Consider the following 25209-nt stretch of genomic DNA (forward strand, 5'->3'; position numbering starts at 1 on the left):
ACACATCGATTCCTCACTCGCACAAGTCAGGTCCCTCGACGTCAGCATCGCCCACAATGCCGGAAACATTGAGCACCAAGGACCATTCCTTGTTTCGTCAAGTGGTTCACCACTTTGAGATGAAACAGTATAAGAAAGGTTGGCCTCCGAAACGACCCTAAACTACCTAGGCTTGTCTAACCACGTTTTACTTTACAGGTATCAAAATAGCAGACCAGGTCCTTCGCAAAAATCCGAAACATGGCGACACGCAAGCCATGAAGGCGTTGAATATGAGCCAGATAGGGCAATTGGAGGACGCCTTTGCGCTTGCCAAGAAGGCTCTCCAGAATGATATGAAGTCGCATATCACCTGGCACGTGTATGGGTTGCTATTACGCCAGGAGAAGAACTACGAGGAGGCCATCAAAGCATACCGATTTGCCCTGCGTCTGGAGCCTGAATCGCAACCAATTCAGCGCGATCTGGCACTGCTCCAGATGCAGATGCGGGACTACCAAGGATACATTCGGAGCCGCAGTGCGATGCTGCAAACTCGTCCGGGCTTCCGCCAGAACTGGACGGCGCTCGCTATCGCCCATCACTTGGCCGGGGATTTGGCAGAGGCCGAGAAAGTTCTGACTACCTACGAGGACACATTGAAGGGTGCCATACCACATGTCGCTGATATGGAGAACTCGGAGGCCACCTTGTACAAGAACACGATCATTGCTGAGACTGGAAACCTCGAAAGAGCTCTAGAGCACCTTGAGGCTGTTGGATACCGATGCACTGATGTGCTCGCAGTCATGGAGATGAAGGCCGATTACCTTTTGCGACTGGACCGCAAGGCGGAGGCGGAGGGCGCATATACAGCTCTCCTAGAGCGCAACCCGGACAACTCGATTTACTACAATGGCTTGATCAAGGCAAAGGATATCCCCGAAAGCGACCACAAGGCATTGAAAGCTCTATACGATGAGTGGGTGAAGAAGAATCCCCGCTGTGATGCTGCTCGTCGCATTCCTCTCGATTTCCTAGAAGGAGACGATTTCAAGCAGGCTGCTGACGTCTATCTGCAGCGCATGCTGAAGAAGGGTGTTCCTTCATTATTCGTGAACATCAAGCAGCTTTACGTTAACCCGGCCAAGCGTGATGTAGTACAGGAATTGGTGGAGGGATATCTCTCCGAAAAGACGGCAAATGGATCCGCGGAGTCGAACGGGGACAACAACGAGTTCCTGTCATGCACATACTACTTCCTGGCTCAACACTACAACTATCACCTCAGCCGCAACCTCCCCAAGGCCATGGAAAACGTTGAGAAGGCAATTGAACTGTCGCCGAAGTCTGTAGAATATCAGATGACCAAGGCGCGGATCTGGAAGCACTACGGGAATCCAGAGAAGGCAGCAGAAGAAATGGAGAAGGCTCGACTGCTAGACGAGAAAGATCGTCATATCAACACCAAGGCGGCCAAATACGTGCTCCGAAACAACGATAACGAGAAGGCTCTGGACCTCATGAGCAAATTCACTCGCAACGAGACCGTCGGTGGCACATTGGGTGATCTCCATGAGATGCAATGCACCTGGTTCTTGACCGAGGACGCCGAGGCGTTCCTCCGACAGAAGAAGCTTGGTCTTGCCCTGAAGCGCTTCCACTCGGTTTACGGCATCTTTGATACGTGGCAGGAAGATCAGTTCGACTTCCACGGCTTCTCTCTCCGCAAAGGAATGATTAGGGCCTACGTGGACATGGTGCGTTGGGAAGACCGCCTGCGTGAGCATCCCTTTTATACAAGAATGGCTCTCGGTGCCGTCCAGGCCCACCTACTTCTTCATGACCAGCCGGACCTCGTGCATGGACCGATGCCTAGTGGAATTAATGGGATCGATTCTACTGATGAGAACCAGAGGAAGAAGGCTCTCAAGAAGGCCAAGAAGGAGCAGCAGCGCTTGGAAAAGATCGAATCCGACAAGCGTGCAGCAAGGAAGGCAGCTGCCGCTAATGCCAAGGGTGCTGACGGGGAGACTAAAAAGGAGGATACCGATCCTCTGGGCAACGCCTTAGTCCAGACTCAGGATCCCATGAAGGATGCCATGAAGTTCTTGACGCCGTTGCTTGATTCAAGCCCTCAGAACATCGAAGCCCAGTGCCTCGGGTTTGAGGTTTACTCCAGAAGGAGTGAGTTGATATGGTAGATTCTAATACCGGACGGGACCCTCATACTAATACGATTATAGACAAGCACCTCCTCGCCGTCAAGTGCCTCGTGGCCGCCCATTCCATCGATCCCTCCAACCCCACTCTCCACCTTCAATTGCTTCGCTTCCGCAAGTCTCTTGAGAGCCTTGCCGAGCCTCTTCCCGAACAGGTTGCCGAGGTTGTCAATGCCGAATTTGACAAGCTGCTTCCAAAGACCCAGAAACTCGACGAGTGGAACGAGTCTTACCTCTCGGCTAACAAGGGCAGTGTGGCACACGTGCAGGCCGGTTTGTCTGCCCGTCAACTCCTGAACCCTGAATCCAAGCCGCAGTGCGAACAAGATCTGCTTGCTACCCTCGATTCCCCCGATATCACTATCGACGAGGCTGTCACTGCCTTGGACATTTTGAACAAGTGGGGCAGTGATAAGACTGCTTACGCCGAGAAGGCGGGCAAGAAGTGGCCCGAGTCTTCGGTCTTTAAGCTGAACTGATTTGATACGAATGGAGAACCGTGTGGACTCCCACCCCCATCCCCGCTTCGATCATGAGTTGCCTAGCTGCCTAGCAATATAAGGAGTTAGGACAACAAAATAAGGTTACAAACATAGAGAAAGACACGGGATGAGCAAATATACTCTGGTATTGGCCGATGCCAAGTGCAGTGAGTATACAGGTGCTGGGAGAATCCAATGTACCAGTACAATCAAGCCAGGGCTAACCGTAGATTAATCTACTCCAAAATTCAAAATCACTGTTTCTATCAATGTACATTTCTAAAATGGGACCATCAAACGCCTTAATATACAAGCCGAGGAGGGAGTCACAATATGCTAAACAAAAAGACCAACACATGCCGTGCTGAATGCCAGGGAAGAATCCATCCCGTAACCGTTATAGTATATAACATAATTTCAAATTGTGAAGATCAGACAGAAAACGTCTGAATATCTCTTCACTGTTCGTCTTCTCCGTCGATGTTACCCAAAATGGGCTTACGTCTCAGGACCTCGTCACTCTCGCCGTAGCCGTAATCGATCCACATGCGCTTCCAGAAAGGCACGTGAGCCGGTCGCTCTTCGCCAAGAATGTATTCCTGTTGCTCGGCGATGCGTTGAGAACGCGCCTCATCTTCCGGAGAAAGGGTGGCGCGCTGCATGCGCGAGGCAATGCGCGGATCAAGCACGATATCGTCGAGCCACTCGCGTTCCTTCACGTTCTCGTCTTCATCGCGCTTGTGCACAGACTTGTGCCACTCAATTTCAGCAGCCTCCATTACGGTCTGCTGCTCATAGTTGCGAGGGGGGAGGTCGGTGAACGAGCTGTCAAGAGAAAGGGTGGGTTCGCTGGCGGAAGTGGACTCGGAATCTGCGATAAAGGTGTCTTCGCGGTATGGCCGTGCGCTATTCGCGAGGACGAGTGCGGCAACATCGCGCCCGACGTCCTCGGCAAGGTAACGTTGTGTGAGGAAGCGGTACATTCGGATCGGGGTGTTCAGGAAGCCAAGGAGATGGGGGAATTCAACTGGGGTGGAGCTGTCGAAGGACTGGGGGATGGTGTTGGGGAGGGTGGCGGAGGAGTATTCGCTGGGGTAGATGTATGCAGGAGTAGGACCAGCTGGCTTGGCAGGCTTCTCTTCTTCTTTCTTTTCTTCCTTCTCGGGTTCCTCGATCTTAGGCGCTGGGATCTCGTCCTTTTTCTCTTCGGAGAACTCGGGGGAATCGATGCTCGCAATCTCAGGGACCGCGAGACTAGCGGGTTTCTCTGCACTGACGTCCTGCGATAGATCTACGCTCAACTCCTCCGCAGGCGGAAGCGGCGCATCCAAGGGCCCGAGCCAACCCTCATGCAAGCCCCGGATATACTCCTTCCAGGTGTGCCGGCCGATGATCAAGTCGCCCTTGGGGCCCGGTTCGTCAGTGACCCCAATGTGTGCCCGGGTAGCAGCAACGACTGCATCCACGCCGACCTCTTCGGGCGCTGAGCTGGGCTCTCCGGCCTTTCGGCGCAGCTTGCGAATGTTTTCCGCCGTGTTGAATCTCACGTCGCCCTCACGTCGCCCTTCGACCACTGTGTAATCCAGCGCCGCGGCCACTAGGATGGGCTTGACATATTCCTTGAAGTGATCCCGAGCCACACGAAGACCATCTCCCGGTGGCGCAGCAAGATATACCGTCATCTTCCGGCGCATTTGGTCGACTGGCAGAGTTTCTTTCGAAATGTGGGCCACGAGCTCCGACCACTTTTGTTGCACGCGACGCTTCTCCCGACGATCGTATATAAGAGCACCAGCGAATGATCCAGTGATAGTAAAGAAGATCATCCAGTTGCGAGAGGGCAGTTTGAACCGCATATTAGGAAGGCCTATTGATCACAGCAGTATTAGCATTTTTACCACTCGAATCTGGGGAACAGAGACATACCCATCATTTTGAATACTGGGTTAGGCGGCTTCGGGGCCACCGGGGGCTTGCCAGTGCCCTCGGGCGCGGCAGAGCTCGAGGAATCTGCCATTGGGCTGTATGATGGAGAAATGGCTTATACGTATAAATAAAGTACACCCGGGGCATGCTCGTTCGGGGAAAATTGTTGCCTCGGGATTACCTTATCCCGACTACACGTGACTTGGTATCAGACTCGGGTCGTGACATGTGAAATGTAAACGGCGGACCTGTGAATTACTGTATGCGGTTAGTTTTACCTTTTTGGGTTTAGCGCCCCAATACGCTGTCACGTAACCTACCTTCAATGCCGCCGACATAAAAGACCCGTCTTTGCTCCTCCCTTTCTCTCACTTTTCCATTATTCTGCCTCTCTATCTTGCACTCATCGCCGCCCCCTTTATTTTACTCTGGCCCCCACCGACTACTGTACATTTGCTTTCAGCCCGACGCACTGCCCCTTACATTTTTACCGGAGATGCCGCTTGATCCGACATTAACCACTGGGATGATACAGCATCCTGTCCTTTCGTGTCGATGATCCTACTTCTTCCCTAGGGCAGTGACTGAATACCATGCTACGAAGATATCTAGGTCTCCCTCTACCAGTACGCCTTTTCGTCTCTGATTCCGCGGGCCTCCCTTTAAATCTGCAATGTGCCAGTATACCCTCGACGCTGCATATCCCTCTCCCGCCGTACTACCTAAGGTTGTATTACACAGCCCTGGCTTTATAGAATAGCTCCTAGTTACCTGGCCAAACGCCTAGTTGTCGTTATCGTCGGTCTCTCCGGCCCCTCTCTACCTAATCAGTGAAATCTCGAAATAACAGCTTGGTTATATAGGCCAATAGCGAAAATGCTGCATACGCCCTAGACCTTAGTCGATACTATATCTTAATAGTTAATGTGAGACTGTAACTACGGGAATTTTTGCTAGTAAACTATAACTTATTGTGGACTATGAAACTGGTATAGTCTAGCGTCCTTAACTGTAATGGGTTAGATTACAGAATCTAGTTAAGATTGTCTACTCTTAGTAGAAGAAGGATTATATCTTCTGGGCCTCCGTCGTTGTCTATAAAAGAGACTACAATTCTACCAATATGGCAAAACTGGAATTCGAATCACCTTCAAATTCTCCTCTTCGCCTATTCCTAGTTCTCTGCCTGTTTCTTTGTTTATAAGTGCCCGCAGTCACTATATCCCAAAGAGTCTTTAGCCTTCTCTTCACAATATATGTCAAACGTGAGTTTTCCTTTATATTTTTTTCGGCCCCGGAGTTATGTATAATGCCTCACCCAACTAGACGTTAGTCCTTACGCTAAGCAGCCCTTTAGAGACGATCCCTTCGCTATAGCCCTCTCCCAGAGAGGCGTAGTAAGGAAGACCGTGGACTTTTTCGAATATGAAACTTGATCCAATGGGAGAAATGCCGTATATACCGTCGGCCTTACGTGTGACTCAGTGATTTCCGTTGTGGATGGGCTGGTGGATCAGGAAGAAAATGGGCTTCCAGTGGATACATTGATCTGGATCTGGAAGACTACCCAAGCAATGCGTTGATTCGCGAGATCCAAGGGGACCAAATAAAATCAGCTCCTGTTGAGCTTGGATTATTTTTGTGAGCAGCAAGAAAACTGGCTCAAAGTGATGCCACCGTGGGACCAAGCTCTTGGTCTCTTTATTTGGTGTTTTGCATTTGCAAATCCCGATATCTTTCGTTCTCATGGCAGTGGCATGTCATAACCAGGCTGCAATGTGGGATACGGCATATCCGGAAGCCCCATACACTCATTGAGTATGTCATCTGTGCTTATGTTCCAAAGGAAGTCCGGCCATAAGTCTGTATCATCTACCTGTGCAACTTGTGTGGCGCCATAATTTTCACCCATCAGGGGAACATCTTGCGAGATTGCGCTATTGGCCAAAGTAGAGGGCCCGAAGCCGCCATCGGATAATCCTGTAGGTATTTGGGCTGTATCTTCAGAAGGCACCAGGTGATACTTTTGCTCGAACCATTCAAGGATATGCGACAGCCATGCCTCGTAGAAGTACTTAGAGTGCTGTTTCCCATCTACAGCCACTCTGTCCTTGCTGAGCCATTGGATTAGTTGTAACACAGTCCGCAAAATGTGTGGCATGTTCAAATCCGAGCAAAGGGCACGAACATGTGGACTGCGTGGGGCGTATTTTGCCCCCATGATGGCCAGTTTGCAGCCTAGAACCAAGTTAAAGCCTGATTGCAGCCATTGGGTATGACTGATCAGCCGATGAGTATTCGGAGCAAATGTGAAAAAGTAATCAAAGAATTTCTTTGCTTCGGTCATGCCGCGGTTGAGAAATTCGACCTGGAAGGGTGATAAGTCTAACGGTTGGTGGCCACTTTTGAGGTGTGGTGGTAGCCCTGAGTCTGCATGGGAGCGAGGCGCGGGCGAAGCCGAATAGTTGGCTGTTTCATGTTTATCAAATAAGCAAGCCTGGCATAGAAACAATTGAAGAGTGTGTAGTTGAAATTGAAGGAGGGCTAAACCGTGGGCCGTGAGTTAGCAATAGTTTCAGCGTAATCAATCAAACTCACAAGCGGCGTCACTTACAATTGTCCGAAGGCGTTGCCGGCAAGGTCGTTCTGTATTCGTTGATTTCGATTTGGAATGCATGCATATCAACCTCTCGTACTGGATTCGCAGTAGTGGCCACAGCATCATCGATCCGTTCAAAGATTTGTTGTAATTTTACTAATTGTACTAAGCAGCGATCACTGGCAATCTCAGCATTGGATAGTAATCCAAGTGCATGCTTTTCAACATAGGACAGCCGAGTCATCATGCGATCCTTTTGCAATATTGTCGAGAGACTGCAGACACCCATACTCAGTCAGTAATATGAGGGGGATATGGGCATTGTTACTGACCATGAGGATAGCATGTAACATCCAATCAAAGCTCGTCTTCTCTCGTTCACCGAATGTCTACTACTGTTTTCATCTGAAGAGACCTTGCTCATAGCCATCCGTGAATAGTATGAATGGGTTTCCGACAACCGGTCAAGCCGCAAATCACCGACGATACTCCAAGCAAGATGAATGTAGCTGCAAAATCTTTCATGCTGGGACTGATGCTGCAACCTGGGATATTGAGGCTTTGAGTCAGTAGTGTCATCTTCAATAAAACCACTTTGGATTAGACTCACCATGCCAAAGCCACAAGAAGTCCCAGCAATAAATCCATAGATGGATTATAGGCGAAGATCATCTGATCAGCAACTGCTTTTTGAAATGTCTCTTCCAATATCTGCTGAGAGGCTGCATTCTTGTATGATGAGACCTTGAGGATAGCCAGCAAGAGAAGCGGTTTCTCTGCTCGCAGCTGCGCAAGCGTCACTTCCGGTGCGATATAGATAAAAGGGAAAAATGGCATCAAGGTTTCTCGAAAAGATTCAAGAATCGTGACGGCATCATCAAATCTCACGATCCCGCGATCAATAACATCTCGGGGTTTATCCGGGATGGAATGAGGTTCTGGGTCAGACAGGACTAAAGGAACATCAGCCTGGTGTTGAGTGTGCTGATTATTGACGACTCGAGCTAAGAGCTGATCCACTTTGGCTTCGAGAGCCTCGACTCGTCTGATTTTTTAAGCTTCCGTCAGCTTATATTCACTGTCACGAATCAAATGGAATTTGGGAGCCTTACGTCCCCTTCTTAGCGGGGTTGTAACGAGGTCGAGCGGGCCGAAAATAGCACTCTTTGCCAAGGCGGCGACATCTGAGCTCTTATATTAGCATATGGTTATAGTTGAGAATAAACATGATGTTCGAGTTCCACTACTTGCCGATCACAGATAGAGGAATCCGAAGTTCGGATACATCGGATTTTGCCACGAGCACAATTTTGACATGTTTTGATGTGTCCTGACATAGATTCCATGTTCCAAATTGAGTATAGTCAATCTGTTCTGGTGAAAGGAGCATCAGGACAAGGCGAGTTGAAGAGGATAAGGATAAGGACAAGGACAAGGACAAGGACACGGACACGGACAAGGATACGGTCAAAGGGCAAAAGTCTTGGCATCGGTGACCGCCAGGCAACGGCTTTACTAGGGATCCACTATATCGTATCAATCTTGATGGCAAGTTGATTATTGGTTTGACTATGAATTCGAAGGACTTGGGAGTGAGATTACCTCAAGTTGAAGTTTTAAAATACCCACACAGCCTCGTAATCATCATTAATTATGGATAGGCAGCGTCAAACACCTTTGGGTCTTCACATAAATAGTGACGAATCTATCATGGATTTGCTGATATCAATTTAATCACAGCACTCATTCTCTTCAAAGTGATTTGACCTACTATATTTCCCAAGGCTCTTTACTATTGCGTGATCATGTCCAATTCGGATAATTGCACTTTGCAGACATGTCCTTTAGATGATGCTTATATCCAGTATCAGCCTAACATGGCTGGAAACATCTTCTACCTCGCTCTTTTCGCAATCATACTCATTGGACAGATCGGTACCGGTATCGTATTTCGATCTTGGACTTTCATGGTGCCAATGGTCGCGGGCCTTATATTGGAGGTCATAGGATATCTGGGCCGAATTCTCTTACATGATAACCCTTTCAACTTCGATGCTTTCTTGATGTGGGTTACTGAGCCTACCACATAATTGAATGTATGCTGACCGAGGCGTGATGCATTAGGTATCTGATATGTCTCACCATTGCCCCGGCATTCTTCACGGCTGGAATCTATCTATGCCTCGGTCGTATTGTTACAGTTTACGGCGAAGAGTTCTCACGCTTAAAACCAAGAACCTATACCTACTTGTTCGTGACTTGCGATCTGATTTCTCTGATCTTGCAAGCGGCCGGTGGAGCCATCACTTCAATTGCCGAAGAACAGTCACTTCGCGATACTGGTGTCAACATCATGATCGCTGGACTGGTCTTTCAAGTTGTATCACTAGTAGTGTTCTCTATTCTAGCCATTGAGTATGGAGTTCGGGTTTTAAGAGGGAGACGCCTGCATTCCCCTACTCAGGAACGACCGACAAGCTGGATGAGGAGATCGTTCTTGCTTGGTAAGTAAACCACCTCGATCTTTCCTATGGGCATTCCACTGACTCGAGTTTCATTATCAGGTTTAACAACTGCCGTTCTAACTATATTGATCCGATCTTCATTCCGAGTGGCCGAGCTCCAGGGTGGATTCGACAGTAAATTGGCCAACGACGAAATAGCCTTGATGATCCTCGAAGGCGCTATGGTTTCAATTGCGTGCATTTGCTTGACCGGTCTACATCCCGCTTTGCTTGTGGGTAAGAAGTGGAGGACGCCTAAAGCAATTGCACGAGACTTGGAAATGGAGGATAAATAAGCCACAAAAACAAGAGGGACTGACGCTGGTTATGGACCTGTTGGGTCGGCGGTTTTTTAGCCGCTAAGGATAATCATGATGTATACAACAATGCTTTTTGGATATCATTTGAGGCTATGGAATAGCTATGTTAAGTCTTTGTACGGCAGTCACTGATGGAATTGGATTATGATTCTTTGACTTAAGGATAAGTATATGGTGCAATTATTGCTTTTAAGACAGGCAGTTTTTCAAAGGATTCCTAGGTCAGCCCAAAGCTAAATATCGCCGTAAGGTAACATCAATCGTGGAACAAAGGCATGTTTCCTATTCAATACTGACATAAAAACACGGGATTCGATCATTCTCGGTAATCTCTCAATAGGCATAAAGAACATCACCCGCATTAGGCAGAGCACCCCTGCTAATTTTCTTATTTGTGTTTTGCAGCCAGCACCTCAAAGCCCAAGCACTCCCAATAGTTGCAATTCCAAAAGCCGTGTTCGCCGATATTCCAGTCAAGTAACGAGGACCATCACTTTTTGGGTAGAGGTAGGCCGTATAAATATAAGATGCGTTAGCCACAACGTTGATAAAGCCAATAGAAGCGGCTTTCTTCTCTGGCGTCTGGCCTAGTGTAGCAGAGACCTAGCCCAAAATGTCTGAATTGACAGCGTATGCACCACTGGCAAAAAGGAAGCAAGCCAAATATCTTGCACCGATATTCAATTCACGCAGGATATGATAAATCCTATCACGGCGACACCCATTGCCAATGTAATGTGCCATGTCCGCTCATTGTACCGACCAGAGGTGATACCAACGATGATGCAGCAGATGCCGGAGAACACATATGGAGGGCATGTCAAAACCAAGGTTATTGTGCTGCTAAAGCCGAGACTTCCAACGACAGTGGGAAAGAAGTTGTTGAAACCACAGGCACTTAGGTGCATATTCTGCATGAAAGCCAACAGGTAGATACGGGGGTCGGCCATGACTTGCTTCAAGCCGGCGAGAGCGCCCTTAGACTCCTCGCTGTTGACGGTGTCCCTTTGAATCCGGTCGTGGGCAAGTTGGCGCTCTTCCGGAGTCAGCCACCGTGTTGTGAGTGGGTGATCACTGATCGGGCAGCATGAAGATGCCAAGACCTGCAATACCAAATGTAACTGCACCCTCGATGATGAAAAGCCACTGCCATCCTTTGAGATGCATATGTTGGTCCAGAGTCGCAAAAGTTGCAGCTGCAATTAGACCAGCCACAGCAGTGGCGACAATATTGCCAGTATATAGGATGGAGATACGGAGAGCGATCTCCTTGCGCGTGTAGAAAACAGACAGGAGAAATAATGCGCCTGGATAGAATGGCGCCTCGGTGACGCCTAAAAAGAATTGGACAAGGAGAAGGCCAATGTAACTTTTTGTCAGAGCAGTGCAAGCCGAGACTATAGCCCATGTTGCCATACACAGCGATTTGCTACCAGGAACTGAAGTCTAGCAGCCTGAGGCCAATTACTTGGGTTTAGTGATTCCAAACTGAAGGCAGAGAGCCCGATATCAGGGACCCAACGGGTTCAGAGACCGGGGTCTCAAGACCTGGCTGGCCACCCGACCTCCAACTAGCGCCCTCGACGGTTTCAGAACTCGCAAGGTCGCAAATTCTAGCGCCAGAGACAGCTCATATCTTGAGGCTAAGAAAAAGACGCTACAGTTTTTCAAGTTCTAGGTTTTCTTTATCCGCTTTCAGCATCTCAGCCACTGGGCCACTTTTTCCCGAGTTACTTTGAGGTCCTCCCGAAGTCTCATGAGAATAGTATTCGAGCCATCTAAAATCTATTGAGACGTTCTGAATTGTACCTAAATATATAAATAAGAAGAAACATTCCTAAGCTACAAATCACTGAGCTCGTAATCGCTTTGACCGACGTGGCGTATATTTGATAGTGGACGCCTTCGTTTTGCCTTGTCGTCCTTTACCCCTCTGCTGCCCCTCAGGCTGCTCTTCTAGACGCCGAATCGTTTGGGACGAGCGCGTCGCATGCTGTGATGAGGTTTCTAGCTTAGGGCCAGGTTCTATATTTGCCGCCTTTGCTATTCCCCTCGTGACTCGCCGTGCAGAAATCTCCGCCAAATTCGAGTCAGTGCTCGCCACTAGGCATTTAGGAGAGGAGGCAGAATTATCAGTTCTTGACGGGAAGGTTAATGGCTTCATAACGGTAATAAGGCCGGGTCTCATCAATCGAGGATCAATATTTATCATATTAAAATCGACAGAGGAAGCGGGAGTCTCAGTGCCTTACCGATTCTCTGATTCTATAGAGGTTTCTCTGGAAGAACCGTTACCGTGGCTAACCCGTGGCCTTTCGGTAAGATAACATAGTTTAATATTGATATTATATTTGCGTTCTTTATTAGTATGGGCTAAAAATTCGGTGATCTTGAATATTCCATAAGCTAATCGCACTTTGATATCTAGTATTACCGATGAGTTTCACACCATGGCTGATGTTGGCTGGTACTCATCGGGATTTAGACTCTGCACCTGCGCCTTTCAATTCATGTTCGGTAAGCTGTACAAGCTCTTCTCCGTCAAGCGCATATTCATGCTCGCCAATGCTATACTCTTGGTGGGATCTTTGCTCTGCTCCACGGCCACAACATCCACCATGTTTGTTGCTGGGAGAGCCGTGACTGGAGTGGGCTTTGGGGGTATCCTAGGCGGGTTATACACTATTCTTACACATATCCTGCCACTTCGGCGACGACCTCTTTTCTGTGGAGTCTTGGGAGGCGTCGAAAATCTAGCCATTATTGCCGCTCCCATTATTGGCGGATCCCTGACACAATCGCTTGGTTGGCGGTGGTGCTTCTGGATCAACCTACCTATTGGGGGTGTTGCGCTTCTGGTGACATTTTTCCTATTTTCGGATCCAAGTCCGGGCGACAGAAGTATGGGGTTCAGACAGAAAATAGTCAAACTCGATTTGCTGAGCAACCTGCTCTTCATTCCAGCGCTGACTAGCCTTTTCATTGCATTTTCTTGGGCTGGAACCAAGTATCCCTGGGACGACGGCAAAGCCATCGGGCCCTTGTTACATTTGCAGTTCTCATCGCTGCCTTTTTATACAATCAACGCCGACTGGGTGATGCCGCTGCTTTACCACCGCGTATCTTGAAGAATCGCAGCGTCATTGCCGGCGCAATATTCGGCCTCTGCACCAACAGCGCTATCAATGTGCTCGAGTATTATTTGCCAACCTACTATCAGATTGTGCGCGGGTATTCTCCAAGTGAAAGCGGCTACATGATGATCCCAATAGTTGTTGGTGCTACCATCGGGATGTTGCTTTGCGGGTCGGGAACCAGCACAATCGGTTATTACACGCCATTCATGCTCTTTTCCTCAGTGGCGATGCCGATTTTCGCAGGCCTGATTACGACATTCGGAGTCAACACTAGTTTCGCCCGGCTTATCATGTACTCCGGAGTGTCTGGCTTTGCCAGTGGAGTAGCCTTCAACGCACCAATTACTGCCGTGCAAACTGTGCTGTTTGTCGAAGATACTCACTTGTGATTTCTATCGTTCTTTTCGCACAAAACTTTGGTCCTGCCGTCTTTATTGCTGTTGCTCAAGTCATTTTCACGAATCAACTCGCGACTAATCTGGCTGGCGTACTCCCAAACATCGATGCTGTGACCATTCAAGACAATGGGCTGACAGACATCATGAGACAGGGACCGGCAAATCGACAAATGGATATCCTTGAGGATATTGGCAAAAGCTTGAGCCAGACGTGGTATTTGGCTGTTGGGTTGACATGTGCGACGTTGATTGGAAGTCTACTCATGGAATGGCGATCTGTGAAACAAAAGAGTGCTTGATTTTCGTTATCAATGCCAGACAACGAATGTTGATTGATATCTCTGTACAGTTTATACGAGAGACAAGTTGATTAGACCTCTATAGGTCAACAAGATCTCATGAACACGGAGCATTGGTGTATGGCGGAGTGCTCCGAGATCACGTGCTCGGTTTATGCCTCCTCTAAAAGCGGCAAGAGCTGAGTTCCCAAATTGGAAGGAGAAGTTGCTAAAAAGGCTGTATACAACGCCCTGGATGCCAGTGATCTCGGATATTCCAGGGCTTATCCTAGAGAGCTGTAGTCTGATAGTGCTACGTATACCTAGAGGTAACCATATTCGCCCAGCCGTTTGTGGTCTTGGCATAACTATTACGGAGTAGCAATGAGGATGACCCCAAAGCATTTGAACCAAGCGATGAGGTCTTACAAATTTGGAACCAAGTTGCTTTGGAACACACCGGTCATGGCCTAGAGGTTGAATTCGAATTATGTTAAGCATGCATTCGTGCTGAATCTGATGTTCCAAGAAAGGATGATGACAGCTAGATATATATTTGAACGAATTATCTCACGAGAGGCAATTGATCGAGCAATGGGTATTTATTCGAAGTATTGTGATCAAACAATAACTTCTCCTTCTATCTCCTTCCCTGACTGTACAGGCCTTGCACTGTCAGGTAGGGGTTTACCGTGTAGGCATATAATTTTCTAGGCCTGGGAGAGGGGGCAAAGCCTCTCCCCGGCCGATTTCCACCCTCATTGGCATCTAGACATCGGCAAAGCCCACCCGGCCCATAGCCCAGCCCAGCCCAGCCCACCAATGGGCTGGGCTTTGGGCTCACTTCTTCGGCCCACGCTAAATTATGGGCTGATACCCTGGGCCCATAGCCCACGATGGGGGGCCCATATGGGCCTTACATAATACAGTGATCTGCCTACATAATTAATGCAATTTTAGGCCTGTATTCTCATTACAGCGCTCTCGTCCAATTATAATTCATACATATGCCAAGCATATGCCTAGTATACCAATGTATATTCAATTATATATCTCTGCAATGTTCTGATATATATATTTCTACCATACCAATGATCTATCTACAAACATTCGACAATTCGTCTGATCTACGTACAAATGCAAATTCATCTGGTCTTCCTGCAACATGCCGATTCGTCTATAAACGTCAAAAATGAAGCCATTCCGAGATTACCTTACCAATTCATCTGGTCTTCCCGCAATACACCGATTTGTCCATAAACGTCAAAAATGAAGCTATTCCCAGATTACCTTACCAATTCGTCCTATCTGTATACAAATGCAAATTCATCTGGTCTTCCCGCAACATGCCGATTCGTCCACAAACGTCAAAAATGAAGCCATTCCGAGATTACCTTACCAATTCGTCCCATCTATATACAAATGCAAATTCGTCCCATCTGTGTACAAATGCAAATTCATCCCATCTGTATACAAATGCAAATTCGTCCGATCTGTATACAAATGCAAATTCATCTGGTCTTCCCGCAACATGCCGATTCGTCCACAAACGTCAAAAATGAAGCCATTCCGAGATTACCTTACCAATTCGTCCCATCTATGTACAAATGCAAATTCGTCCCATCTGTGTACAAATGCAAATTCGTCCCATCTGTGTATAAATGCAAATTCATCCCATCTGTGTACAAATGCAAATTCATCCCATCTGTGTACAAATGCAAATTCATCCCATCTGTATACAAATGCTGTATACAAATGCAAATTCGTCTGATCAATTCAACCACCACCAATAATTGAGATAATTTAATTCTAAAAACAGTATTTAAATGCTAGATAGTAGAGAGTATCTAATTAATTAAATGCGACCGTAATTTATTACTAGTTGTGGTGTAATTATACGAAGGAGTTGGGACCAAAGCCTGTAGATTATTGGGGTGAAAACTCTGCAGCTTACCGAAATGCCGCACAAACCCATAGTTGAATTTCAGATGAAACCAATTAATCAGACCAATTAAGCAAACAAATTAAGCAAACAAATTGATCAGACCAATTGAGCAAACAAATCAATTAGATATATTAGCATTTATATACAGATCAGATAAATTGGTCAGGTAATCTCGGAATAGCTTCATTTTTGACGTTTGTGGACAAATCGGCATGTTGCAGGAAGACCAGATGAATTTGCATTTGTACACAGATCGGACGAATTTGCATTTGTATATAGATGGGATGAATTTGCATTTGTACACAGATGGGATGAATTTGCATTTGTATACAGATGGGATGAATTTGCATTTGTACACAGATGGGACGAATTTGTATTTATACACAGATGGGACGAATTGGTAAGGTAATCTCGGAATGGCTTCATTTTTGACGTTTGTGGACAAATCGGCATGTTTTTTATTAGAATGACCAGACTAAAACAAGCGATAAAAAACTGTAATTTAATAATCTTATATAATCCCCCTTATACATGCCAAGACCTATTATTTATGTAAAAATGGGCCTAAATGGGCTACCAGTGGGCTTATGGGCTTAGCCCACTGGGCTATGGGCTGGGCTGGGCCCAGCTCCCCTAGGCCCATAGCCCATGGGGGTTGGGCCGTGGGCCGAAATCTTCGGCCCATGCTGGGCTTTGCCGATGTCTATTGGCATCTCAGTACTCCAAATATTGAGCTTCCTATTCCAATTCATATGCGAATCCGGGATCCAGAAGTTGTACGGCTTCGTGGCCGTCCAGCTGGAACATTATCAACTCAAACTGGTCTGCGATCAACTCAAACTTCAACTTCAATGCAGCGAGACCCAATCTCTATTGAAACACTTCGGTAAGGCGAGGAAACAGCAGCGCGGCGGTCCGATCGCGAGGCAGCAGCTATATGGCGATCGCAGCGACTAAGACGGCTAACACGTCGTTCTGATGAAACCACACAGGGAGAGACTACCGACGATGAACTCAGTCAGCCTGTAGTGTATATATAGGCATAAACTCGGTATAATATCAGAAACTTGGTTAGGTCACGCGTAAATAAGAATATCGAGTTATTCGAACCTAAGTTTTAGCCTTAGGGCCAAGCTAGAAGCTTGCGCGCCTTCCTTAAGCTATAAGAGAGGAAAGGACGAAATAGGTATAAAGTATCGGGTGCTAGGGTAATAGTATAGTTATAGGGTTAGGATAGAACTAGTAATGTAGGATTGCCTATCTTATTTCTAATAAGAAATATATAGAGTAACTTATTAGAAACTAAGGTCGCTACCATTTCTTTATATACCTTTTACATTCCCTTATTTCTCGGTATAGAAGCCTTCCTACTATATAATTGTCCCCTCTCTTCTCCTCTGCCACTCCCTTACACTTACTCTAGCTGCCGCTCGAAGCTTCCCCTAAGGTAAACTACCTTCCTTATATTCCTATTACTAAGGCTAACCCCATTGCTATCGTAACCGTAAAATTAGAGTTTAACCTATTCCGTCCTACTCGCCTAGCCGCTAAAATAGTAAGTAGCTCTCCCTTTATAGCGTATCGCTATACTAACCCTCCTTAAGCTGCCGTTCGCGTTATCTATCGTTATATCCGCCGTGACATCCGCTATTAAGTCTATCTCTATAGCGGATATACTCGCTTTTATCTCCTATACCGAGGATATCCTAGTAGGGGTATTAGGGGTCGTTATCGTTATAAAGACTGTACTGGGGGAAGTCAGAGAGGTGCTTATACTAGCCAAGGAGATTGTGATTATAATAGGAGAACTAGCGGTCACTATAAGAGGCCTCTTCTAGGATTAGGTATAACGGTTCTAAACCTAGGTCCAATGGTTCTAAGGGTTCTTATTAGTATAACGGCTCTGATAAGCATGGACCTAAGGGGTTCTGAATAGCTTCAATATTATACACAACTCCATTACTAAAAGGATAACACGCTAGTTCTAATCTAGTTAGAAGTACAGCTTTCTATGGTAAATTTAATGGGAAATTTATTCATAATTATGAAGCTATTCAGAGATCACCCAGCCACCATAAAGCAATTTAAAAGAACAATTCTACCACCACCAAAAATGACGATACTCCGACTCTGTAACATGAATCTGAATGCGAGATAGAAAAAAAAGTTTGATTACAGTACTTCCCGAAACTGGTGTCACCACTTACACTCTTCGATTATTTCTCAAAACCTAATTGCCAAGGCATACTAGTCTATATTGGGAGTTATTCCGGAGTATCCCTGTCAATGCGCCCTGTATTGTTTCGTACGTAGAGTAATCTGGATATTTAGCGGGGTGTATTGGCCACCTCGATACCCCACTTTGGAAGCCTTCGTCCCTTACAGTAGACATTCTATGGTAGTAGAGATGCTGTTTTCGCAAGCTGTATTCGCCATTTCTGGAGATATTGCACAGGTTTATTGGTGCTCCGGCATCTCGAAAGAGCAAACTGAACCCATATTCGCACCAAATGGTTCCTGTGAATCATTGCGATCTGTGGATCCTCGTCTGAGGAAGTTGTAGGAGAAGCTGAGCTCGACTGTCTCGAGTAGAATGCTTCGTTTTCGCATCTTGAAGGCACATTTCAATGATCTGGATATTGTCAGTGAAACAAATCCTTACCTTTATCTGCGTTGCTTTGCCAGCTGCACGCTGGACCAACGCCATGGTTCTCTTACTACCATGATCAGATCGATGTATTGTCCACGCAATGCCTCAATTTTGCGACCAGAGAAGATTCTGGCGTTCCATTTGGCCGCGGCTTGCCGCCACGACAACTTTTTTGAACGGCAGCGGAGTGAACCCAAGGAAGGGAGTGTGGGGTTATAAAGTCTACCTCCCTCAGGTGCAATTGTCAGCTATTTGGACGAACCAATTGCAAGTTACAGCTATGATTCAGCTCAGCGCCTGATGGTCAGCTACGATACACCCGAAGTAGCCCGGGAAAATTCACAGTACAAATATATTGATGGTTGTAACAAGCATCCCTGTCTCTAAAAGATGAACGCTTACAAAATGTGTTCAGTAGCGCGCAGCACTTTGCAACAAATGTAGTCGATATAAAACGTCTTGTCAATCATGCCGGAAGACCATTAATGTCAAAGAACTCTCTGGCAGACGAATGGGCAAATCCTAATAGTGGGGTGGCTGTGTTGTCGCCACTAACAGAGACAACAAACATTTTGCAACTTGCTATACAGGCTTCAAATAGTTCCTCTTCCGTCACATCTTTCCCAACATAACTGGTGTCCTCTGATTCAGAGGCCAAGGCACTCTTCAACTGGCTTATGCTCACGGGACCTGCAGTTTCCATCAGGACCCTTAGGGTCTTCTTGGCCAGTGCCACAGCTTCCGGTGGCTGATGCATAACATCATCAAGCATTAACTCGTACATTTGAGCGAGGGTTAAGGGTGGGCTGTATAATAAACGCTCAAACCTGGCTTTAGTCTCAGCCTTTGCTAAGAACTCGACCATGGCTGCCGAACACACGTAGCTACGGGGAATTAGCCATTTGATAAAGTTGAGAGTAGACGTTATGGGAGGCGTGACCTCTGGAAGGGGATTTCATAGTAACTTACATTCCTGCATTTCGTTCGGCAATGATTTTAGCCGCAGTAACAAAGTTTTCATGGTTATGATCAAGATATCCCGCCACGCGCGAGTCTTTTTCGAGCATGGCTTTTACAAGTTCAAGGTTATTAGCAAACGTCCAAGCATTACTTGTGTCGATTGTAGCATGGCCTTGAAGAGTTTGACGAAGTTCTGGCGTTGATCGCGTTGCGATGAGTATCCTTAGAGGTGGATCAATAGCAAGTAGATCCGTAAGGAGATCGCAACCCATACCGCCTGCCTCATCTAGTCCATCTAAAATGAGGTAAAGGTGTTTGAGGTCAAAACTTGCTCGACGGAGCAAATCGATGCTCTCACTAGGGGTCAACATTCCACCTGTAACTCTCATAGCGGAAGCATGCTCCATGAGATATGGACGTTCCAATATCATCTTCTGCACAAGGTTGGAGAGCACTAGTGACTTATTCCGACATCCTTCTTGAGAAAGTTGAAAGCCAAAATATAAGACGCAAACATCAATTTCCGACTGATGCCATGCTTTGAGATAAAATTGAGTCGCATGGCATATTGTTGATTTACCGGACCCAGCTAGACCGGTGAGTACAAGGGTACTTCGATGAGAGCTAGGAGAGCTTGCATCATGCCATTCTTTGAACCCGTTATGACTCAGAAACCACTCGGTACCAACTCTCTTCTCCATGGTGTCCTCTTTATTCAGATCTCTTGACAAATTTTCCACGCACAAAGACTGTACAATAAGCTCTTGCTCCTTAGAAAGGGAAACTATAGCTCGTCTTTGAGTATCAATAAAGGCAGTGGTTATTTCGTGATGGACCTCGTGAAGTTCATTTCGGATCGCCATGGAAAGGCGCACATGGTCATTTGCAATAGCCAACAAGAAGTGCGATTTGAGTTGCTCCAATGAAGAAAGCATGCCGTGAACGCTAGACTGATCAAATGGCCAGCGGGGTCGACTGAGAATATTTGCGATATTAGAGTCGCGAGTTGGTACCCCTAGCTTTCTAGATATCTGTTCCAGAATATCCTTGAAAGTAGAAAGCGGGCCGTTGGATACAGATAAACTCTGAACGGTGTATGACCAGTCTTCATCATTGACCTCATCCGTAAGATCACGCAAGGCGGATAGCAGGCCTCGTGCTTGAACAAGCGCAGTAAGTAATTTTCTTTTCTGAACTGGCGCGTCGATGGCGCCCTTCACGTATTTGATAATGTGGGTTGCGAACTCAAGCAGAGCAGTAATAGAGGCAGTGGCGGCGACGACTTCCATTTCGGCTGGTCGTTGGGCTGTTTGGTAGGATTAGGTATCTGCGGGTTGTTGAGAATGAATGAATGAAGATCCCTAGACACCTACATGTTGGGATTTTTTTTGTCTAGTCGAGAACTTCAACGCAGGTTGCGGACTGGATGGAGAATGCGGGCAAAGGGGAAAAATTGCGCTGGGGGCTATTTTGCTGGAGCGGTCACAAGTACATCTACAAGTAAGCAAGGTATTGTAAGTCACTGTTTCTGCTACCTAGTATGTACAGAGTAAGCCCCGGGACCGTCACTTGAGTATGGGCGGGAGTGGTGGCAGAGGCCTGCTCCAGCTCCTTATCTTTGACTGGTTTGCATTGGCATGGAAGCTTCCAGCTGCTCTGTACATACAGTAATGAGACACGAGGTACAAGTATCACTTGGCGTAAAGTACCGTATAGGTAACCTAACAGGAATATTGATCCTCCGAAATTATTCCCAATGCGGTATAGCAGTTTTGCAATTAGGGTTCGAGAAATAATCAAAGAGTGCAGGTGGTGTCACCACTTACACTCTTCGATCGTTTCTCAAACCCTAATTGCCAAGACAGACTAGTCTATATTGGGAGTTATTCCGGAGTATCCCTGTCAGTGGGCCCTGTATTGTTTCTTACGTAGAGTAATCTGGATATGTAGTAGGACGTATTAACTTGTAATTTGATACACTGACACTTCGATACCCCACTTTAGAACTTCGTCCCTTGGTACAGGCAGATCTTAACAATCAGCTTTTGGTCACACTAAGATGGCGCCCAATCTAGCCCCTTCAAAGCATGAGCTTATACAGGACATGCTCCGGAGTAGGGAACTATCTATATCGTAGATGGTAAAGGCTGCTGGCTGTAATAAGCGTACTATCCTAAGAATCTCTTCCAATATTCGGACATTTGGTAGCGTTAAAGCACTGCCTAATAAAGGTGGTAGACCATAAAGCATCAGTCTAGTTATACTAGAAGCCCTTTATAATCACCTACTAGAAAAGCCTAACCTATATCTTAGTAAGATAGTACTTTTTCTATGGGATGAGTTCTATATCCAAGCGACGAAGTCTAGTATTAGTTACGCTCTTATATTAAAACGCTGGTTAAAAAAGACTGCCTAGGTTAAGGCTAGAGAGTGTAACCACGACCTCTGTGATAAATACTCCTACTTTATCTCAGATTTTAGATTATACTACCTTATATATATAGATAAATCTGGGTATAATAAAAGGATTGGCTTTAGGTAAACCAGGTAGTCTCTACTAGGGGTAATACCAGTTCAAGTATCTAAATTCTATTGTAATTAGCGATATTAGATACTACCTATATATGCTTAAGATAGTATTGTTTTCTCTCGAGTATTCTAAGGCTCGACTGATATATCTATCTTTAAGGATTTTATTAAGTAACTGCTCTGCTATTATAGGAAATAGCCTGAGCTAAAGTCTGTGCTAGTTATAGATAACGTGTTATTTTATTACTCTGACTAAATAGAGTAGTTATATTCCGAAGCTGGTATGAAACTAGTATACCTATCTCTATATTCTCTAGATCTAAATCCTATTAAGGAGTTCTTTACTGAGCTAAAGGCCTTTATTTAGCGGTATTAGCAGTTATATAAAGATAATCTAGACTAAGGATTTGATACCTTCCTTGAGTGGTATATTAATACAGTCGGTACTAGGGAAGGAAGCGTAGAGGGATACTTTTGGTATATAGGTCTGACTGTAGAGGAGATATAGCGCAGCTACTGTAGTAATTTCAAGGTCAATCTTACTACTTATCTGAATCGGGTTCTGTTGGAATATATGTGTTCCTGTTTTAATGATGTAATTGATGATGTCATTGATTGCTTACTTTGTTACATCCCATCTTGCTTTGTTACGTCTGAAGAAAGTCATGATTCATCTGAAGAGAAATCATGATTCATCTGAAGAAAAGTCATGAATCATCTGATCTTTGATTTACCGAGTTATCCGCGATGTTTGATTGCTATAAGAAAGCCCCAAATTGTACTGAATGGTAGTTAGACAAATTGACTATTTCATCCCATGATATACACTTTGATCTCATCTTTGACCTGACACTTGACCGCCTAGCTGTTTATCTGTTTAAACACTACGCATTTGACCCCTCGAGAGTGCATTACAAAGCATTGTGCCTAGTTCTGCCACACTCCAACAGTTATGAGCCCGGCCTGACCCTTTCATCTGAAGCTAACATCAACTGTCCATCTGATCTGATCTTATCTTATCCAATCTTCTTCCATCTGATTTTGCCACCATAACGGAAGTGAAATCCCCAGTTACACTTAGTAAGCAATCTGATTGGCTAGTCTGGTATGCACATATCAGATCAATTGCCGTTAGTTACCGACTATGGGATTACGTTAATCCGGAAGAAACAATGACCCAACCAATGCCAACTGAACCCATTCGTCCCGTCTTTGCCGAGACATTTGCAAACAATGAGACGATATTCACTTTAACCAATCATCAACTCTCTCTCTGGCAAGAATTGAGACAAGAATGTGACGAGCCAGGTCTTGCAAAGATGAAGAGTGCATCAATTCAAAATAACTAAGATAAGGGAGAAAGAAGAAGCAAGTTACAAAGTGGGAGACAGCTAGTTAATATAGCTAGCCGCTGACCGCTTTGCAATAATGCCAATAACAAACAAGCAAACAAACATAGCGATCGTAACATATCCCCCGCGCGAAATTCCATCTAGTCCCTAGATGCTAGACTAGCAATAGCAGCGTTGTAATCAAAATCATCTTTGTTACTAGCTTCGAGAGCAGCTAGGTCTGGGTTGATTGAACCGACAGCAAGGTCCATACGGTCGCCGTTATTGTTGTTGTTAGAATTCGTATGCGAAGAATTTGTTACGTTTGAAGAATGAGTGGACGAGAAAGAATATCCGGCGAGTTATTGGACAATTTTGATAAATTCCGGGTAAGTACGTGGAAGATTCAGTTGTTAAGAAAGGCGGCTGCGGAGTAAATTATTAAGGCCTTTATAGAAAGCGGAGATCGAATCGGTATCCTACTTGATCGAAAGGAGACGATCTTTGGCTTCTTGAGTCTTATTGGGATTATCGTAAACGCGACGGAGTTGATCGAGAATTGTATTGAAATCGTGTATACCGGAATCACATGCGATATCGAGCTTAGTACGAATAGCGGTATCCCATGTATTGTATTTAACTGACTGACCGGTAAACTTCTCTGGGTCTGGAAGCGAAGACTTTGGACGTCTTGCTTAGGGGATAGGTGGTTGTTGAAACTGTGCTTGTTGAAGTATCTGTTAAAGATCTCGGATTTTGCCGCGAAGTGTCTCGATTGTGGCGGTGAATTCTGCGCCAAGTTCTGTACGAAGTTCGGCGTGAAGTTGTTATTGAGGATCTATTTTGACGAGGATCGAGGGAAGGGAGCGAGGTTGAAAAATTGCACTAGAACCTTTGGCCTAGGTATGGTGGAAAGAAGAAAAAAAGGTGGATTCAAGATTAAGAATTCAGTTTCATCAAGAAAAAGAAAAAAGTCGGGGTTCTGGGTAGGAGGGTCCGAAAAAGTCTCTCGCGCACAGCTTACTTAATTGTCCCGGAGCAGTCTAGTCTCTAGCTCGTAACCTAAGGTCTACTGCGTCACTGGACTGTCTAAAAGAGAAAAGATGCTTCGACTGAGAATGTACTCATAATGAGACTTCTGTACGGTATACGAAAGCTTGCCACTACTTGCCACAGGACTGCGTAGCAAGGATCTTAGTTATTATATGACGAGCCAGGTCTTGCAAAGATAAAGAGTGCATCAATTCAAAATAACTAAGATAAGGGAGAAAGAAGAAGCAAGTTACAAAGTGGGAGACAGCTAGTTAATATAGCTAGCCGCTGACTGCTTTGCAATAATGCCAATAACAAATAAGCAAACAAACATAGCGATCGTAACAAAGAATACGAGATTGATTATAAACGATTTAAGACGATTGATAATAGGGCTCGAGCCCTATTCCATACCATTATTAGATCAATCTCAATCAATAACAGACGACTAATTAGCAACGCCATAGCTAGTCGAGATACTTTATCTACGCTATATAACATCTTCGCACTAATAAACGAATTACGAAAACGTCACGTGATATACCAATGGCATGCTTTATAGTAAGGACTATCACGTGATCGATCGATCGAGAAGTAGCTTATAAATTAGGAGAATATCTATATAGAAGTATCCTAAACAGAAATCGCCGAAGCTATAGGATTATATACTTTATACGACTTTCTTAAAGCTATAGGATCATTATCCCCATATTTTACTAAGTATTAGACTAATCATTTTATAATACTTAAAGAATTAGGTAGAATATTACCTGATTTCTATTCGCTAATTAAAAAATACCACAATTCTATTTATCTAAACCCGCTAAAGATTGTAATAAAGGTTATATATACTACTTTCTAAGGTAATAAATAAAGTAGTAAAGACTAAAGCGGTAAAGACTAAAGTAGTAAAAACT

The 25209-nt window shown here is 45.6% G+C and overlaps 9 protein-coding genes across 9 annotated transcripts; 4 read left to right on the forward strand and 5 right to left on the reverse strand.

Moving 5' to 3' along the window:
* Window positions 1-56: 56 nt before the first annotated feature.
* N7518_010000 (peptide alpha-N-acetyltransferase complex A subunit NAT1) lies at window positions 57-2680 on the forward strand (the record flags this gene model as incomplete). Its single annotated transcript, XM_057190926.1, has 3 exons — window positions 57-138; window positions 199-2166; window positions 2226-2680. 3 exons carry the CDS (start codon window positions 57-59, stop codon window positions 2678-2680), a joined length of 2505 nt encoding a protein of 834 aa, XP_057037062.1.
* Window positions 2681-3141: 461 nt separating this feature from the next.
* On the reverse strand, window positions 3142-4700 carry N7518_010001 (Tim22-complex subunit TIM54; the record flags this gene model as incomplete). The annotated part of the gene is made up of 2 exons (XM_057190927.1): window positions 3142-4550; window positions 4610-4700. 2 exons carry the CDS (start codon window positions 4698-4700, stop codon window positions 3142-3144), a joined length of 1500 nt encoding a protein of 499 aa, XP_057037063.1.
* A 1653-nt stretch (window positions 4701-6353) lies between these two features.
* Window positions 6354-8598, reverse strand: N7518_010002 (fungal specific transcription factor domain-containing protein; the record flags this gene model as incomplete). The annotated part of the gene is made up of 6 exons (XM_057190928.1): window positions 6354-7153; window positions 7224-7483; window positions 7541-7753; window positions 7819-8253; window positions 8321-8392; window positions 8456-8598. The coding sequence occupies 6 exons, from the start codon at window positions 8596-8598 to the stop codon at window positions 6354-6356; spliced, it is 1923 nt and encodes a 640-aa protein (XP_057037064.1).
* Window positions 8599-9013: 415 nt separating this feature from the next.
* N7518_010003 (RTA1 domain-containing protein) lies at window positions 9014-10008 on the forward strand (the record flags this gene model as incomplete). Its single annotated transcript, XM_057190929.1, has 3 exons — window positions 9014-9273; window positions 9333-9712; window positions 9773-10008. The coding sequence occupies 3 exons, from the start codon at window positions 9014-9016 to the stop codon at window positions 10006-10008; spliced, it is 876 nt and encodes a 291-aa protein (XP_057037065.1).
* A 357-nt stretch (window positions 10009-10365) lies between these two features.
* Window positions 10366-11448, reverse strand: N7518_010004 (uncharacterized protein; the record flags this gene model as incomplete). Its single annotated transcript, XM_057190930.1, has 3 exons — window positions 10366-10635; window positions 10722-11106; window positions 11180-11448. 3 exons carry the CDS (start codon window positions 11446-11448, stop codon window positions 10366-10368), a joined length of 924 nt encoding a protein of 307 aa, XP_057037066.1.
* Window positions 11449-12460: 1012 nt separating this feature from the next.
* On the forward strand, window positions 12461-13866 carry N7518_010005 (uncharacterized protein; the record flags this gene model as incomplete). Its single annotated transcript, XM_057190931.1, is given in 3 exon segments — window positions 12461-13151; window positions 13163-13533; window positions 13545-13866. 3 exon segments carry the CDS (start codon window positions 12483-12485, stop codon window positions 13864-13866), a joined length of 1362 nt encoding a protein of 453 aa, XP_057037067.1. The 5' UTR covers window positions 12461-12482.
* A 2572-nt stretch (window positions 13867-16438) lies between these two features.
* N7518_010006 (uncharacterized protein) lies at window positions 16439-16747 on the forward strand (the record flags this gene model as incomplete). The annotated part of the gene is made up of 1 exon (XM_057190932.1): window positions 16439-16747. The coding sequence occupies one exon, from the start codon at window positions 16439-16441 to the stop codon at window positions 16745-16747; it is 309 nt and encodes a 102-aa protein (XP_057037068.1).
* A 1500-nt stretch (window positions 16748-18247) lies between these two features.
* On the reverse strand, window positions 18248-18497 carry N7518_010007 (uncharacterized protein; the record flags this gene model as incomplete). The annotated part of the gene is made up of 2 exons (XM_057190933.1): window positions 18248-18400; window positions 18453-18497. 2 exons carry the CDS (start codon window positions 18495-18497, stop codon window positions 18248-18250), a joined length of 198 nt encoding a protein of 65 aa, XP_057037069.1.
* A 409-nt stretch (window positions 18498-18906) lies between these two features.
* Window positions 18907-20689, reverse strand: N7518_010008 (ATP-binding protein; the record flags this gene model as incomplete). The annotated part of the gene is made up of 2 exons (XM_057190934.1): window positions 18907-19324; window positions 19410-20689. The coding sequence occupies 2 exons, from the start codon at window positions 20687-20689 to the stop codon at window positions 18907-18909; spliced, it is 1698 nt and encodes a 565-aa protein (XP_057037070.1).
* Window positions 20690-25209: the final 4520 nt, after the last annotated feature.

This window comes from Penicillium psychrosexuale, assembly GCF_028828465.1.
Source record: "Penicillium psychrosexuale strain IBT 29551 chromosome Unknown utg000006l, whole genome shotgun sequence".
Classification (NCBI taxonomy): domain Eukaryota; kingdom Fungi; phylum Ascomycota; class Eurotiomycetes; order Eurotiales; family Aspergillaceae; genus Penicillium; species Penicillium psychrosexuale.